This window comes from Malaclemys terrapin, chromosome 3 (genome assembly GCF_027887155.1).
Source record: "Malaclemys terrapin pileata isolate rMalTer1 chromosome 3, rMalTer1.hap1, whole genome shotgun sequence".
NCBI lineage: Eukaryota > Metazoa > Chordata > Testudines > Emydidae > Malaclemys > Malaclemys terrapin.
In genome coordinates, this window is record NC_071507.1 from 80,157,785 (window position 1) to 80,176,814 (window position 19,030).

The 19,030-nt window shown below is 43.1% G+C and overlaps 1 protein-coding gene across 1 annotated transcript; it reads right to left on the minus strand.

Moving 5' to 3' along the window:
- Positions 1–723: 723 nt before the first annotated feature.
- Positions 724–16,635, minus strand: CCSAP (centriole, cilia and spindle associated protein). The gene is made up of 3 exons (XM_054024053.1): positions 16,254–16,635; positions 7,237–7,505; positions 724–2,620 (listed from the first exon to the last, which is right to left on the minus strand). Exons 1-3 carry the CDS (start codon positions 16,588–16,590, stop codon positions 2,447–2,449), a joined length of 780 nt encoding a protein of 259 aa, XP_053880028.1. The 5' UTR covers positions 16,591–16,635; the 3' UTR covers positions 724–2,446.
- Between the last annotated feature and the right edge of the window lie 2,395 nt (positions 16,636–19,030).

The window sequence follows — 19,030 nt, forward strand, 5'->3', positions numbered from 1 at the left end:
TAAATATAGGTACTTCAAAATATTCCAGCAAAGCCAGAGAAGCACCCAATGTTCTGAGTAAAAGTAGTTTTTAGTGAAGTCAGTAGAGAAACAGGCACCACCACTTGTTTATCCAATATAGTTGCGAACATACAGCTACTGGAGCTTCCGTGCTGTTGTCTAGAGGAGACAAACTAACCCTGAGAACAGAAGAGGACATTTGAAACTAGACCATGTTTACAGCAGATGTATCTTGAGGGAAAGTAAACCCAATAGTGGAAAGATCTCAGTTAAGTTAAAAAAAAATTGACATGCAATGGACTAGGATGTCCTCAATACTGGGCATTGATCTGGAGGAAGGGAGATCTACTAAGCAGCATATTTTAGTCAGTTATGAGCCACAAATAAAATTTACAGAATATTTTCAACTGTAAACAGAAATTAGTTCTGAAAAGCAAATGGTCAGTCTATTAAAAAACCTCTAGTGACTAGTTTTAGAAGGCTAGGCTTGTAGAAAGTTGTATAAAATCTATTAGATGTTTTGATTTTTGTAATTGTATTGTAAGTTAAAAGTTTTTAAAGCCAGAAAATGAGGCCATGTCTTAGTTTTATTAAAACACAGAAGGATTTAGTAAGTCAGTTTTAATCATCTCTGGCATAGGGACATACAACTTTCAAAATATTATTTAACCCAATAGTATCCCTTGAAACTTAAATATGACTGAGCAAGCATGGCTTTCAATTTGGCTAGTTTAAGCCAGGCTTTCATTGAGGAAAGCCTGACTATTCTAGACTGAATCACACCAACTCCTATATTACTACTAACTTTAGATTTTTGGATTCCAGTTTACTTATTGCTGTTTACTTTATTTTCTGCATTTCACTACAGTGAAGTTAAGCAGACTGGTCAAATGCATTAAACACACTGTTACTACACTTCCAATAATAGGGGCATAACATTTCTCATAATAGATTTTAAAAGTCTTGTTTAAAAAAAATCTGAAGTGTTAAATGTGATCAAGCGATGTCCATGATCCCAAAGCAGCCTGTAAAGAATGAACCTCAGAACTATTACATTACCACCACTGCACTTCAAAGAGATCTCAAAAAGCACACAGCTACTGCAAGGATCTGTTTAAGCTCACATTTACTACAAAACTAAAAGAATTCCATTTAGAACAACTGAGTAAAGAAACAAATTGAGGATCCAACATCAATTACTGCCAGTCTTATGTTGTACAAAAAACAGCCAACCAAGTAAAAATAGCCACAGATTTCATTAGTCTCCAGTTACTAAGGGGTTTATTTTCTTTCCCCTTGGCAGGAAGTTATGAACATGCCTCCAGGACAGATATGACCCCATGAAAACTTCATTTGTAAATGTTTATCAAAATTGTTCTACAAATTTAAAACCTCTAAGTATTAACCATACTAAACCAAATGGAATGCATACCAGTGAAATACACTCTCCACTCTCCAGATACAAAACATTAAAAATAAACAAGACTTCACTAATGAATCAGCTGGTGTCTGGTCAAAGTATATTTTGAAATATATACAGTCTCCATTGAGAGGCTGGTATCAAAGTGATTAAGCATAAAATGGGTGTTTTTACTAGCTCAGTATGAGGTTGTCAGGTCAAGAGTGGTACAGCAAGCAACTATTGACTAACAGCCATCAGATAATGATTGTCTACATCAGTCATTTGGTGTAATAGTCACAGTAATTGCAAATTAATCCAGTGACTTTTCACTTGGAAAATAAATTGCCACAACAACTGGATCATTAATCTATTCCACTGACATTTTAAAACAGCAATGAAACAATTGAAGAATATCTGCATGATTCAATAATTACTGAAAGTTTAGAGAAATATTACCAAGTTTTTAAAAAAGTCTCCAATATGTAGCAGACAACCCCTAACAGCTGTCTTCATTAGGCCGGTATTCATTGTGTCTCAGAGCCACTGGCTTCCAGGCTGGATATTGTAATCTAAATGGTATTTTGAAGGTGTTGAATCAAGTATTTTAAATACAATGGCACATACACCACACCCTAGGAAAGGTTTCCAACATCACCATGATCACATGATTTGAATTAAGCCCCCCCCCTTTTTTTTTTGAAGGGGCAGTTAAAAGTTTGTGAAATGAACCAATTCTAATAGATTTTGAAAAATTTAGACTTTCAGTATTTTGAAATCATCATCTCAAAAGGTCCATTGAAATGCCTCTTAAAAAGACTTCAGAAAAGGAGAAATATTTAAAAATTTAAGGAACTATATTTAAAAACATCAAATGTTATGGCTCCAGCTCTACACTCTACTGATGAGGTAGGTAGCCAAAATACAAACGATTATAACTGACTGCTGGAAACCCCCTATAAAAACTTTGCATAAGTAGTTTGCACCAATGTCCTGATCTAATATAAATATTTTTTAACCTAGAAAGATGTCCAAGCAAGTTTTGATTCACCGAGCTCTTGCTGAGTAGCATCTCATGTACTCAGTCATCCAGGGATTATCTGGCAGGGAAGGCTTTACTCTCCAGGTTCGATCCACATCTGCAGAGTGCACTCGCTTTTGAGACAACTTCCTTTTCTCCACTTGCCTTCTGTTCTTTGCTCGTAGTGCAGACTCATGAATCTATCAAGGATTTAGAATTACAGTCAATTTTGTGGAAAGAGTAAGAAGTCTAATTTTTATTCAAGGAAACAAAGGTTATTTAAAAATTGACCCTCAACCTTCACTCCCCAAGTCAAAGGGAACAATTTGATTCCACATGACTATAGTATTCCAAAGAGATTCTAGAACACCCTGGGGTATACATGTTGCTGCCACCAATCACAAAAGGGAGGCATTTTAGTGTTTGTGGTCTCAGATTAGATGAAACTGAACTTTACAAACATTTGGTATTTGTGCCCCCACTGTTTTTCCTCCCTTCATGATTTCACTCCAAGGTAGAGTTGAAGTTGCTTGGGAGTCTTGAGTTTGCATTTCTATACCTTAACATGTTTGAATCTGTCAAGTGTAACCCTAACTGTGAATTTTAAAAATTATAACATCCCTCTAATTTTAGTTCACCCTTAAAATGGAGTTACAGTTGAGTACATCTCTAACACTTAATTTTTCCTTCCTCTTGGAATTTTTGGTTTTTAAAAATAAAAAAAAATCATACACTAACACCAAAACCCAAAAGAATGCAATCATAAGATATTTCTATTGATTTGAAAATGAATCAACCAGCTTATTTTTATTTTAACTTAAGGACAGATTCATCAGTACACCACAGCAGTCCTTAACATCCAAAGCATACTGTACTTCCACAAAACTGATCCTTAGTTTGCAACTGACATTGGTTTAAAGGGCAGTGTTTGGAGACCAAAAAAAGTAAGTAAGAGAAATGGGAGCCAGCCCCCAAGTCCCAACATTTGGGCCTGCACTCCTTTCCTCAATTATCCCAACAGTACTCAGAGCCATAGGGAACCTTTCAAGCACTGATGCCCAAGCTAGTAGGCAGCTGGAGAACCTTGAAGGAGGATGTGTCAAGTCTCCCTCATACTAATCAGTCAATAGAATGGTTACATGCAAATAAGCTGTAGAGCAAGGCTGATGGTTGGCTTGTGTGAACAGCCCCACTTCAGAGCCCCCGAGTTGTTGAACTGACCCTGTAGAATCAGAACAGTTAAATACAATAATTAATATAGCTTAATTACAGCCTAATTTCTTCAAATGTAATTATGCACAAGATCTCCACAAGCTTTAACTATATGGAAAAGTTAAGAATGTTATTCCATTCTTATCATTCAGAAAAGAGGAAAGACTACAACAAAACTTTTAGAGCCCACTGTTAGCTTGAGTTTTAAAATTAACTGATTTGCTTGTACATTTTAAAAGAATGTCATGGTGTACTCTAAGTGCTCTCGGTTCAGAGAGGATATACTGCATTTTTCATAAAGCAACGATAGAACCTCAGTGTAAGAGGAAGACAGAACTCAGCCTTATCTCCATCATTTGGCCAGCATCCATGAGTATCCCAAGATTAGCCTAATAAGGTTCTACATTCTACAGGATAGACTAAGGAACATGCTATAGAGGGGGGAAAAAAACAAGCAAGTCTTTTTCTATATTAAGAATGATTAATATGTGGACTTCCAAAAAGTTGATTTGGGGGGCTCATACAGGCTGCTATGCAATAAAATATACGTTTGCACCTATTTTCAGTGGCATTGGTCATAACCTCCCCCACATCCCAAAAACCTGTTGGAATAATGCTTCTGGAACACATGTATTTGAGAACAAAGTGATACCATATCCCAGCAGACCTAAGTGGCCAATAGTTACACCTAATTAAAAGGCAACATGACTGAGGGGGTGAGGAAACAGTCATTCTGTACGTAAAGGCCCTATATATAGAGCGATTATGCAGCTGCACAAACCACTACCCACTTGCAGATGTTTAATCATAAGCCTTCAGAAATATCTGCTTCTTCATGAAAAGAGTTCTGGAACCAATGCTAGTCATCCCAGGTCTGCATGATGTGATCCCACCAATCTGTGCTTCTGGTCCTGCTCCAGAAGGATCAGCCTACATATGGGGAACCTGTGACTGACAATAGGCACAAGCAGCTTCAGTCAGTTGCAGCTGCCATGTCTGTGACCCCCGGCCAAGAGATGCTGTCAATAGGATAATTACTGCTGCCAAAACATCCATCAGTATCTCTCAAATGCTCTGCCCAGTTCCCAAAACGGGAGAATGTGAGCTGAAGAAAGTCTTCCTCCAGTGCTGGATCCAAGTTGATGACTCTGGATGCTAGGAGCATGCAGACTCAAAAATGTCTTGCCTGGATGCATTGGCAGGCTCCAGTCAAGTTCCACAGGATGGGCAGAGATGTTCTCCCACAATACATGATGAACCAAGCCCTAGAGTGTCCGTAGCTACCCAGGGTGCTGAGAAATCTCTAATATGCCCCAGAAACCTCATGTCTGACTCTGGTGTAACTCTGGTCTGCGTAGTGGAGTGGGGATGCATCGGCATGCCTGCGAGACTCACATAGCAATGCAGTGTGGAAATTTACATGTGAGCTTGGAAAAAATGGGTCCCACAAACCCAGGTTTGCTATGTATTATAGCCATCCCTTGGCCAACTGTCATGGGACATCAGGCCTTGACATATTCCAATGATGAGACCTAGTCTTTGTGCATCAAAAACACCCGTTGACTTGAGCAGGAGTTTTGGGTGAACAAGGAATAAAGGGCTCAGGTCCAAACAAGGTCAGCCATTCTGTAAGATAGTGCGTTACAGTCAGAACTGTCACCATTTTGGAGTAATGAGTTGTTATTCAGACATAACATTTTACTTGCCAGCAACACTATCAGACTCAACATTTACAACTTCATAACGTTACTCAGCTTCCAAGGGATAGACAGAGGAATTCACTCATCAATAGTGAACCACTTATGTCATTTCTAGGCTTGAGCTAGTCTACCTGTCTGCCTGCTTTGGGACACTTGCTGCTAACTGCCCACTTCTGATCCACTTTCTTTCATGGAGTTCAGACCGTGAGGGTACATTTATTTCATCCACTTTGTCTTATTTCAGCACTACTGGAAAAAAAAGAACTATGCATTAATCAGAGGCTGCACCAAGGGGTCATTTAGTCTGGAACCTTTTGAAAGTGATTGGCAGTTTAGAAATTAGGGGACATGGCCTTAGTCTACATTTAAAACTTCTATCTGCACAGCTATATCAGGGGTGTGAAAAACAAAACACCCCTGATTGACTAGCTATGCAGACAAAAGCCCTGGTATAGACACAGCTGTACTGACAGAGGAGTGTTTCTGTTGGCATAGCTATCATTTGGGTGAGGGTGTTCCTACACCAGGAGAAAAACTTGTCAGCATAGGCTGAGTCTACACTAGGAGGCTATGTAGACATAGCCTCTGTGTGAGAACTACAGCAGTATTCTTAGATCCAACCAACACCAGCTAGAAACTTAGTCACTGGTTTTCTTACAGTAGAAGCTACAGAAGTAATCTCTGCTTGAAAAATTAGTGATGGGACCAAAGTATCAGTCCAAGTTAATTTGGAGTCTTCAGACAGGAGATTTTGATTCTTCATAAGCAGTTGCTCTCCCCACACAAGCTCTATAATGAGACAATCATGTCCAATGACAATCAGATAATTGGCATCTACATAGATAACACAACCCAATCTTCAGCATCTCACAGGAGCAGGCCCTTAATGAAGAGGGGAGGGGAAGGTTGGGATGTGCGTTCACTATACTATTTGACTAGGAAGAAGTTTATAAATTATGTAGTGTAGCACAACCACTACAGTTAAGACCAAGGCCTTTTAGTTCTTATGATCACTGAAATAAAGGCTGATTGCGAATTTGATTTTCTTCAGGGTAGAATTAAGGTAGGTTGCATTCCTTGTTTGAAGAGTGCAACATTAACTGAATTTCCTGGAGTATTTTAAATTCTAACGTTCTTGAAAGGTACCATGCACTCAAACCACTGGTAGGACTTCAACCTTCGAGTTTGAATTGAAATTTATATAAAGAATGTATGCCTTAATACACTGGGGCAAAGGGTGAAAGCCAATGAAAGGAAAGGTATCTATTAGAAGAGCCATTCTGATGTACTTATGGCAAGATTTTCCCGAAAGTGATCGGTGATTTTGGGTGCCCATGTTTTTAAATGCCCAGTTTGTCACCTCAACAGCCTGAGTTTCAGAGGGCAGGTACTTAGTGCTACCTGAAAGTCAGGCCTGCAGGGTGTCAAAGTGAGCACCCAAACATTTTTAGGAAGTGGCTGATTTTTGCTGTTTAAGCCTTAGCTTTGCATGCATAAACAGTAGTTGTCCTCTGCCCTAAGTGAAAGAACACACTACATGGAACTCAATTTTCCTAAACTTGGAAAAGTTAAGGCCAAGTGAGTCCTGCAGGATTCAGGCCTGGAGCTCTAGAGAATTTAGGAATTTCAAACCTAATGCCTCCCAGTCCACCATTCCCAAAGTATCATTCCTTCTGACTAATACAAAGTGACAAAATAGCATAGCAGGACTAAGCTAGGAAAAAACTTTTCAAGACATTAATGCCCCAAAGTAGTCCTGGATGCAGGTTAAGGAAGGTTAATAAGAGGGTAGTGAATTTTATTTATAAATAATCAGTATTATTCCTCTTTCCCTATAGATGTGGGGGGAAACTAAACAGTAAAAAAAGTTTTATTTATATATATATAAAAAAATGTTTGCTTACTTCCTGCACTGAAGCAGAAGCACAGACGTTGTGAGTTTTCTGGCTCCCTGTATCTGTATGTTTTTCTCCCCAGCCATATAAAGCAAATGGATGTTTATGCTCCTTTGCTGCATCTGTCCTTTGAGGACTTTTAGCTGATCTTCGATCGTTCCGACTGGACAAGGCACTTCGATTTGGATGTTGTCCTGTACGGCTGGTTGATTTGTCAGTTTCTTTTACCAATGTCTGTTCTGCAACTTTTTCTTGGTTGTCTCCCTCTGTTTCTTTCTCTAAAGGGAAAAGAAGAAATCAGTTCAGCTTTAAAACATTTAGCTGAAAAGACTGCATACATCTACGTGCCTGAACGACAGTTAAAAAAGCTCTTCCTAAAGTTGTATTGAAAGATAGAGAAGAGGAACAGCCCCCAGTTGCATGACTGCAGATACACCCCATTAAGTCTTGTTTATACAAAACATCTTCCCCTCGTTAGTGTCAGACTGGCATAAGGAGTATGCTAGTCGTTCTGTAGTTTTGGACATGAAGTATCAAATACTTAAAACAAGTGCACTCAATATAAGGGTCTGACCAAAGCCACCTAGCAGCACATGATGGCTCTCATGGTACTCAGTCTATCAACAGCATTTCCACAGACTCCCTAGCCTACCTATTCCATCATCTTCTTGCAACTTTTTCCACGTAGCCAACAAATACGTTGACATATGGCATTTAAACTCTACCAGGCACACTGAAGATAGCAACAGATTTCATCAGAGTATGTGAAATATGACCTCACACTATAGGAGCATCTACCCTTAAAAAAGGTGGCTTTGAATTTAGGCTTCCTCGTGAAAGCTTGTGCTTCCTGATTACACACACTTGCCAACTGTATCCTGCTGATATTTTCATGGGAAAACACACTCCCCAAAATAGTCTTATGTCTAAGTGTCCCACTTAACACACACTGCCATGCTTGGCCCAGAGCCTGTAATACTGCTGTTGGCTTTTGGTGTTTTGAAAGGAATCTGCAGAGTTATATATATATTTTTAACCAGGTATTTGAGGGTTTGTTCTCTTTTTCTGATGATGTTTTTAAGTAAGTTGTTGTACACTAGTGTACTTAATATGCAAGTGAAAGAATGGCCAGCAAATTCAACTGTCCAGCACTGCAGGACTTCAGTGTTGGAGAAGCCATCTTGCTCCTTAAAAAAAAAAAAAAATCAAGTTTTATTTCACAATCTGCTGTTGCAAGAAAAAGTTAGACTATTGCTTGCCTTCAAATTACCTAAGCTTAGTTAGAAAGCCTATGCTCATTCTCCCCTGCCTCCATCAGATCACCAACATTTAAACTGAGCCCTAGCCTCCAGCATGCCCAACTGTGTGCACTTCTCCCAAGACATTGCTTTTGACATCAGCTACTCTCCATCATACTCCACTCTAACTGGCAGCTCTGCTCTAGTGTTTGCATTGCTCTTCCACCTCCACAACTGTTCATTGTGCTCCACTTCCTCTCAGCCTTTCCAGACATCCCCACTCAGACTAGCAACTCATTGCTGTTGTCCCTGATGTTAGTCAGCCTGCCTGCAGCAACACCTGTTGACTATGCACAGTGGGAAGCAAAAGTGACACTTTACCAAACTGCATTTCTACTTGTCCTGTGTGGACACTAGGATTTTTCTGCAGCCTGTTCAGAGATTATGGAAGGACCGCAGAATAGTCTATTCTGCGAGTTCTACTTTAAATAAAAGCCATCTTTCTACTGTTCTGAAGACAACGATCACAGTGTAAATCAAAGTACATCCTGTTAGTGGTCTCTATGCCCAAATGCAAGGCTAAGCCCTTACTCCCAAGCATCCAGTTTTAAACCCCACAATGGCACCTGGTGGGCAGCACCACACGTATCCCCCACCCCAAGACTCGAACTCATGCCAAGTTTGCGTTGTAGAGCAGACTGGGAGCTCACCTTCTGCTCCCTTTCTCCAGATGCCAACACTATGCACAGACCCCTACCCGCAATGAAGAAGTGAGAGCAAGCCAATAAAAAAATTAATCAAGAGTGGAAAATTTAATGGAGTGTTTTGGTTTGTTTGTAGTTTTAAAACGTGTATGGATGAAGGTAAAGAGATACCCATACTTTAGATAGAGCTCCTATTGGACCCAACTTGCACAAGCAAGCTTATGATTTCACTGAGCATGTAAAGTCTAGCACAGTTTGGGTACTTAGCTAGCATAGGAAAAGGCAGTCATGTAAGAAGAAATAGTCAAAATTATTTTTAGGCTTGGTGGTTTTGGCCATAGGGTTGTTGCCACAGCTTGCCAGCTTGTTCAAAGACATCTGCCCACTGCAGAAACTAAGAACTATATAGCCAATAGAGATGAACTGCCTGGGAAGTGGGATAGTATATGCAAACTGATATGGTGTCGCATTATTCCTAATTCTTAGCACCTTTAAACTCCATATGGAATGGGGGAAATTCATCTAGCTCAAGGCTGGAGTAGCTAGTAGACTATGGAAGTCAACAGGAGAGGGGGAAGTTTAAGAATGTTACAAAAAGAAGAAACAAATTCAGTAATACTCTTGACTGCAAAGCTTCACAAACAAAAGGGCAGCATGGAAGGCTACAAGAAGGTAGGGGTGAGAAAGAATATCCTCCATACACATCAAGTACAGGATGAGTCTTCTGAGTACAATTCCACAGTAAACAGCAGTCATTCTTCCCTGCCTCTTCTCCAGCACAGCACTATCATCAGATCAACACCTCTTTAAGCAACTTGACTCTGGATTGGTCACGCTACAGCTATATAGCATTTGAATAATTCTCCAGCACAGGCCTTGTCTGCACAAGAACCTGCACCAGTAAAAATTACACTTAATAAAACCAGGACAAGTCCTCGTGTTGACACAGCCATATGTGTAAGAGGCAACAGGGGATTCTTTAAGGAGGATGAAAATTGAGATGTCAATCTATATCCATCAGTGACCTTTGCAGTGCCGTCATCACCGCCACACCAGAACCCTGTTTATGACAGGTTTTTTTAATATGGGAAATAACTTTTCAGCAATACTACCACCTAACCTGTATCTGAATGAGTCAGTATGATGCAGTTGCTAAGAAGGTTAATATTCTGGGATGTACTAACAGGAGTGTTGTATGTAAGACATGGGAGATAGATGTCCTGCTTGGTGCTGGAGTGCTGTGTCCAATTCTGGGGAGCCACACTAAAATAGATACGGAAAAATTGGAGAGAGAGCTTAGAGGTGATTAGCAAAAGTGATAAAGGCTTTAGAAAAATCTGACCTATGAGGAAATGTTTAAAACCTGGGCATATTTAGTCTGGAGATAAGACAACTGAGTGTGGACCTGATAAGTCTTCAAATATGCTAACAACTGTTGATTAATTGTTCTCCGTGTCCATTGAAGATAGGCCAAGAAGTAATGGGCTTAATCTGCAGCCAGGGAGATTTAGGTTAAATATTAGGAAAATCGTTATAACTAGAAGGGAAGTTAAACACTGGAATAGTCTTCTAAAGGAGGTTGTGGAATCCCAGTCATTGGAGTGTTTAAAGAACAGGTTAGACAAACGTCTGTCAGAAATAGTCTAGGTATACTTGATCCTGCCTCAGCACAAGGAGCTGGACTAAATGACTGAGATCCCTTCCAGCCCCACATTACAAGTTCTATAGAATCCTAGAAATGTGGATGCATTAAGGATGTTAAGGAAAGAAACAGTTTTCAAGTTAGTTGACAGAGGCCATGTGGATGGGATCTTTATTTGGCACTCCACAACTCGTGTTAAGTGGTTCCCTTCCAAATGAACATAAACCTGTGTGATAACTTTCTATTGCGATAAGTTTTAAAATGTGCACTAAGCATCCGGCACTGAAATCTAAATAGGACTTATTTCTTTGGGAAAGACTGCTACACAAAAGGACCAAGGAAGGAAGAAGCAGTAGTCCCCATAAATGTCACTGCAGCAGTGAAATATTCCTAATTTGAACAAGAAGTGCTAGCCACGAGGAATGCACAAATCTCAATAGCCATATTAAAAAAAAAGCACAAGATTTTTAGTACACAACTAACCTAATGAATGAAGTTGCAGTCTTAGCTCTTAAACAAAAACAAACAGAAAAGAAACATATACTGCATGATAACAAACAAGCACATCTCCTGGTAAGGCCCTATCCGATAACTGCAGTGTGTGGGTGGATGTCAGTCACAAAGCTTGGAAGAGCTAAGTAAAGAAAATGCTGATATTTAGCTACCCACACAGCACTTCTAATTGTAATGAAATTTTCCAAGAGAAATGGCTGGAAAGTGTAGATACTACCTCTTCATAATTTTTCCTCTCCTTGTGCTTTGAAAATTATAGGCATTAAGCAAAGAATGAAATGGGGGGGAGGGTTTCAGAGTGACCAATAGGCGTTCTGAGCTACTGTATATTATACCCAGCATAACGGTTCACAGTATGACCAGAGGAGAGGGACTTTTCCTTAAAAAAGGAAAGAACAAAAAACCTTATTCTGCAATTATGCAGAGACACTAAAATCTCATTTGAAAAGTTATGTTTCAGACTCTCTTGCTAAGGCTCATGAGTGCATGAACAGTTGCCACAAATGGATGTTGTGCAGTCAATCATGACAAGTCAGCAGGAATCATTGGTGTTTTTTTTTTTCCTTCTCTTGGAAGCAGGCAGATCTTGGGGGAAGTGTGTGTTGCTTATTTGCACCTATTGGAACCATGTCAGCCTCGTGTGTGACAGGTTGTTTTCATCAGTCAAAAGCCCTCTATGCAGTTTTAAGGTGATGGCAGCTCATCAAAATGCTGGCTCATAGCTCCCCAAAACATAAATTAGATGTTAATGGGAGGCTGTGTACAGCTCTAAATTAACAAGGTGTATGCCACCTTCGGCGCTACATTGCTACAAAATATTCCATTGGAATAAATATCAGCGCTAGGACCCATGTTTGTAGAACATTTGCCTCTGCTCCCCAGGAGGTTCCTGCTAGCTTCTGGATCAAGGCAGTGCAGGAGGAGATCTTTTCTTTAAGTGTTCTAGATGGGAATGGTATGTTAGACTATGGTCCAATTGACTCCTAAATGAGTGACAGCTGGCTGAAAAGGGAATGAACAATCCTCAACACAGATTGGAAGGGGTTGATTGGTCTGGTGATGGAAAGTTTGTTACCACCATCTTAGATTCCCTTAGTGTAAGTAGCTAAAGCATTCATGTCCTGGGTAAGCGACCCTTGGATATCGTTTAGATAGTCACCCACATCAGTGAGAGAGATCATCTATGTAGATGTACTTATTGGCAGGTCATCAGTATACATGTTGTGTAGGAGTCTGTTATGGAGATGCTGTACTGTGCTATCTTCCATGACTGAGGGGCTACAGAGGGAGCCAGGCATGGTTTCTGCTGTTTCCCCTGCTCACCAGAATCTGTGCTATATTACACAGGTTGAAATGTGAACCAGCTGCCTCCATCCAAATACTTATTTTTGCTACACATTAGGACAGTGAGCAACAGTAAAGCTTGATCCAGCTGGAGAAGGATATGTATAACCATGTAAACATACTGTTGGCACTTGAACCCATAGCAGCTCATGATATCCACTAGTGATGGGGGGAGGAGGGGGAAGAGAAAAAAAGAGGATTGATTTCTATAGGGTCCTGTACAAGAGGGCTCCCAATGAAGATGAGCAGCTGTCTATCAAGATCACCTGAAATCCATCTATGAGGAATGACCAGAGAGCCAGCCTCCAGTCTATCAATTTACTACCCAGTGTAGCTATATAGATAACTTCATGGAATATCTTCTATAGAGACCAATGTCAGAAGTTGTGGCTTCCTGGCTTGAATCTAAGGGTCTACACTGTAGACGCCTTACAGCAACACTACATGCCCCTCTTGCCCCCAACACAGGTATAAATAGCAGTGTAGATGCTGAAGTAAAGACACCTGTCAGTATTGACATTTGTCAGTACATACCCTACACGGCTCTCTACATGCCCAACCAGTGCCTTCACTGTCTACACTGCCATTTTTAGCAGTGTAATATTCTGTCACTCCCCTGCTGTGGGGAAAGGCTCTAGTAGCAACCCTGCCACAAGGAAAGTCTCCAGCAGCTCCCCTCTACCAGAGCTTTTCCTCACTGTCTCCCCATACCAGAGCCTTTCACTGCCAAGTGTAGGTACACACGGCAGTGTCAACACAGCCTGATTTCACAACAGCACATAACTATACACACCTTACATACCACCATCAGTGGTGTGCCATGTAAACATACTCTAAAGTTACAATGTTCTCAGAACTCCAGTAACTGGCATGTAGCCTTCCTTGCTGCTGCTGCTTTTTGCCACAGAAACTGCGTATGTAATTATAAAGATACACTGATACCATAGCAACAATTTACATAAGTAGCTGTGAGTCAGGATGAGAGATACTGCCACAATTTGTTTCTTTAAAGATGCTCCACAAAGATGCCGCAGTTACAGTTTCCCACTAGCCTGGGTCATGACAATTCATGATTTATGGTCATCAATGTACCTGGTACTCCAATACCACCTTCATTTTACAAAAAGTGCTGCAAGAAAAGAGGTTTTAAAAGGAATACACGGAACTTCAGTGGTTAAAGTGTTTCACCTCACAAAGCACTTAACTGTATAGATGCCCTAATAAATCTATATACACAGTATGACTGCTTATCATTAAGTTTTTGTACATCACATCCTCCATTTTGAGTGTCACATTTTTACTTAATTTACTGATGTTAGTATACTGTAGATGTGTCAGAGTCTGACTTTGAGGTGTTGCAGGTGCCAGGTACCCATTCACTGCAATGGTAGAGTCAATTGCTCAGGAACTCCCAAGGATTAGGGCCTATGGTGTCTGCCCGAATCACACTTAGCACTTGTGTGACTGACTATAATACAGAACAGTTCCGTGATAACCAAAAGTAGTTACTAAACAACTCTGGGTGACAAGAATTGATAACGGGCAAGGGTCCACATAGCAAGTTATCACAACTAGCATGACAGTCTTGACAGATAAGGAATGAATGAACCTGAGAATCAGCTGCACTTACCCCAAAGAGGCTACTTCTAGGGCATGCAAGACATCAGCAGGAAGATACGCACAAAGCTTCAATTTCCAAGGTTATTGTGTTTATGAAACATGCCAGATATTCACTTAACCTGAAATTGTAGAACTCCCTGAGCTACAAATGTATAATACAATGCAATTTAACATCCCACGCTGTTGTTTTTAGTAGTCTTATTGCTAGGATAAACTAGACTCAAGGATTGTCTATACTTCATTAGAGATAGGACTCAAAGGAAAAAGACACTGGGGAGAGGGGGGTTAAGACAATTATTTACAGTGCCACATAACACCAAGCCTCATTGTTTTCACAAACCAAAATATTTATTCTCCATATTTCAAAGAAAAATATCTAATTTAATAAAATCTCTCCACATTTCTAATTTTGGAGTTTTCTAAATACATCACAGTAGTATCTAGGCACTGAAAATAAGGTAAAATGAAAAGTAAGGACTCAAGCAGACTAGAGCCTAGGCTACAGTCACATATACTTGCACTTCCCCATTCCATCCCAAATCACCACTTCTGTTATCACAAATAAACTTCAACACTGCATTCTGCACTAGGCTCTGAAGGTGGGAAGATTAGAATACAAGCTGATCTTTGGCAAACTATTCCACAGTAATGGACTAGAACCTAAAATACTAGGTCTCCAGCTACCAGTGGCCTTACTCTGGGTTCATCCAGTTGATGAACACAGGGGTCTTGGAGGAGGGTTGGGAACCAAGTGGCAGGCACAGAGGTAGCTTGGTCCAAGTGCCTTAAGAATTATAATGGGGCCAGGACCTTTAGTTGAACTCAGAAGCAACTGGAAAAGCCAGCAAGAAGGTGTGGAAAATTGGTACAGTGTGCTCTGTGGTTAGCCTCCTTCAGGTAAAGGGTATTATGAAATCTAGGGTGAAACCTTATGAAAAGGTATTGAATTATGAAAGCAGTCAACTGCTAGACCTTCAGCTTCCAAACAATAAGTTACTAGGCTGCAAATAAACAGAAATCACTTGAGCGAGGGGGCTAAAAAAAACCCTATTTGTGTATCACCCTCCACAAGCAGGAAAGTGGTCATGTCAAGTGAGGAGACCTACATAGTGAGTTCCTGCAGAATTTAAACCTTACAAGGAAAAATATGGGTCAGAAAAAAAGCCTTCCAAATGGGAACGGAGCATAACCAAAGCAGCGTTATCTTTCTGAGCCTACAGGCAGTCCTCCCAACAGGCCCCAGCCAGTAACAGCTTTAGAAAGAGTGAAATTCACAAGATCTTCCCAGAGCAGCTGCCCTGAAAGCCTGCCTTGTGAACCAAATCACCACATTCATGGGCACAAATTCACAGGAGGATTGGGATGGTTTGGTTTTTGTTTGTTTACTCCTACACCTTTTGCGTGGGGCACTGAAAACGCTTGCTACTCTGGGTGACAAGGGACCCGGATCCTCATCACTTTCAGTGATGCCTTGTGGGCATCCGCCAAGCTGCCAAGAATCACATGATTCTCCCGCTGCGCAAAGCTGTGAGCGACAGCGGGGACCATCAGGGCTGGAGCCCCCCCAAGAGAGAAGCAAAGGGGGCAGTGTAGCTGATTCTCCTCTCCCCCACCCACGGGCGAGCAGGAAGGCCCGGGTCGTACATCCAGTCAGGCCAGGAGCAGGTGGAGGCAGGAAGGGCCTTCCCCTTGCACCGCCCGGAGCGGGGATAGCGAGGGGGGATTTAATCCGAAACCCGCTAGCGGGAGGCTGCTATGGCCGATGGAGCGGCACAGTCTAGCAGCGACCCAGGGGCGGCCCGACGCGCCCAGGAGCAGCCCGAGAGGGGGAGCAGGAAGGTTTGACGCCTACCTCCCACCCTGGCTCTCCCGGCCCCATACCACGGAGCACCTGCCCACGGGCAGTCACGGCCCAGCCCCTCCGGAGCAGGGCTCCCACCGCCCCCGGCCCCGCCTGTTACCTACCCGCTGCGCGCAGGGGCTCCGCCGGGCTCGCCTTCCCCGCTGCTCCCAACTCCCCAACGCGGCTGCTGCCGCCGGGACCGGGCGCGCTTGGCGCTGCCGCCTCCTGCTGCTGCGCGGCCGGGGGGCTGGCGCTGGGGGGCGAGGGGGAGCCGGCGCTGCTGCCGCTGCTGTCGGGCTCCCAGCCGTCCCAGAGCCAGGGCCGGTGCGCCTGCTCCAGCAGGCGGCGGCTGAGGCGGTAGCGCAGCAGCTCCTGGTAGCAGGGGCCGCACGACTCCCACTTGGGCTCCTTGAAGCGCTTCATGTACTCGCTCTTCACGCGGGGCCGCGCGGGCACCATGCCGGGGCCGCTCCCAGGAGCCCGCTCGAGAGACCCCGCTCGGCGTCGTCGCCGCCACCTCCCCCCGCAAACAGCGCCTGGGCCCGCCCCTCCCGCTGGAACGTTTAAACCCAAACAGCGACGTTCTGTGCCCGCCCCTGCCCCGCTCTGGCCAATCATCGCGGAGGCAGCGTGTCTCTCTCTCTCTCTCTCTCTCTCTCTCTTCTACGTCACAAAGGAGCCCTGTGGAGCGGCGCTCCGGGGGGACGCGGCAACCTGCCTCTGGCCGAGCTCGCTCTGCCTGCCGGGGCTCCGTCCTGCCTTCCCTCCCGCTGGGGCTGTGATGGGGGTGGGGAGCTGCAGCCACTGTTGTCCCGGCGGCTTCTGGGGGACTGGACCCCGTATGGGCTGGAGCAGCGCATACCGCTCCCCTGTCACAGGCGGGACTGTCCTTGGACAGACGGTCCCGGGCAGATGCCCCCCGCTGCCGATCAAGGGCTGCAACCCCTGAGCCTGAAGGGGCAACCAGGGGCACTAGTAGTTGCTACTGCTTGGTAGCGGAGGGGGTTGGAGCTCAAAGCCGGATCAATGCACCCAGGAGACCAAAGCGAAGTGCAGCTGGCAGCCTGGCTCCTCCCTGACCTGCCCCTTCTCCCTCCAGAGCCATAGGGTACAATCTACAGCCTCCCTCCTCTGTGTCACCCCATCAGCCTTCTTTTAACATACTCTTTAATTAACAAAAAGAACAGGAGTACTTGTGGCACCTTAGAGACTAACAAATTTATTAGAGCATAAGCTTTCGTGGACTACAGCCCACTTCTTCGGATGCATACAGAGTGGAATAAATATTGAGGAGATATATATACACACATACAGAGCCTAAACAGGTGGGAGTTGTCTTACCAACTCGAAGAGGCCAATTAAGTAAGAGAAAAAAACGTTTGAAGTGATAATCAAGATAGCCCAGTACAGACAGTTTGATAAGAAGTGTGAGAATACTTACAAGGGGAGATAGATTCAATGTTTGTAATGGCTCAGCCATTCCCAGTCCTTATTCAATCCTGAGTTGATTGTGTCTAGTTTGCATATCAATTCCAGCTCAGCAGTCTCTCCTTGGAGTCTGTTTTTGAAGTTTTTCTGTTGTAATATAGCCACCCGTAGGTCTGTCATTGAATGGCCAGACAGGTTAAAGTGTTCTCCCACTGGTTTTTGAGTATTATGATTCCTGATGTCAGATTTGTGTCCATTAATTCTTTTGCGGAGAGACTGTCCGGTTTGGCCAATGTACATGGCAGAGGGGCATTACTACAATCCATCGGTGATCTTCCAGAAAACACCATCCTGGCCACTATGGACATAGAAGCCCTCTACACCAATATTCCACACAAAGATGGACTACAAGCTATCAGGAACAGTATCCCCGATAATGTCACAGCTAACCTGGTGGCTGAACTTTGTGATTTTGTCCTCACCCACAACTATTTCACATTTGGGGACAATATATACCTTCAAGTCAGCGGCACTGCTATGGGTACCCGCATGGCCCCACAATATGCCAACATTTTTATGGCTGACTTAGAACAACGCTTCCTTAGCTCTCGTCCCCTAACGCCCCTACTCTACTTGCGCTACATTGATGACATCTTCATCATCTGGACCCATGGAAAAGAAGCCCTTGAGGAATTTCACCATGATTTCAATAATTTCCATCCCACCATCAACCTCAGCCTAGATCAATCCACACAAGCGGTCCATTTCCTGGACACTACTGTGCTAATAAGCGATGGTCACATAAATACCACCCGATACCGGAAACCTAATGACCACTACACTTACCTACATGCCTCCAGCTTCCATCCAGGACACACCACACGATCCATTGTCTACAGCCAAGCTCTAAGATATAACCGCATTTGCTCCAATCCCTCAGATAGAGACAAGCACCTACAAGATCTCTATCAAGCATTCTTAAAACTACAATACCCACCTGCTGAAGTGAAAAAACAGATTGACAGAGCCAGACGAGTACCCAGAAGTCACCTCCTACAAGACAGGCCCAACAAAGAAAATAACAGAACACCACTAGCTGTCACCTTCAGCCCCCAACTAAAACCTCTCCAGCGCATCATCAGAGATCTACAACCTATCCTGAAAGATGATCCTTTACTCTCACAGATCTTGGGAGACAGACCTGTCCTCGCTTACAGACAACCCCCCAACCTAAAGCAAATACTCAACAGCAACCACACATCACTGAACAAAACCACTGACCCAGGAACCTATCCTTGTAACAAACCCCGATGCCAACTCTGTCCACATATCTATTAAAGTGACATCATCATAGGACCTAATCACATCAGCCATACCATCAGGGGCTCGTTCACCTGCACATCTACCAATGTGTTATATGCCATCATGTGCCAGCAATGCCCCTCTGCCATGTACATTGGCCAAACCGGAC

What these genes read in the sequence shown, in the direction of transcription:
- CCSAP (XM_054024053.1), bottom strand. Translation starts at nt 16,590, where the DNA reads ATGGTGCCCGCGCGGCCCCGCGTGAAGAGCGAGTACATGAAGCGCTTC. An exon ending in GGAGCCCCTGCGCGCAGCGG is followed by an intron (nt 7,506 to 16,253) that starts GTAGGTAACAGG and finishes TTTTCCCTTTAG; the next exon opens with AGAAAGAAACAGAGGGAGAC. An exon ending in CTTCTGCTTCAGTGCAGGAA is followed by an intron (nt 2,621 to 7,236) that starts GTAAGCAAACAT and finishes AATCCTTGATAG; the next exon opens with ATTCATGAGTCTGCACTACG.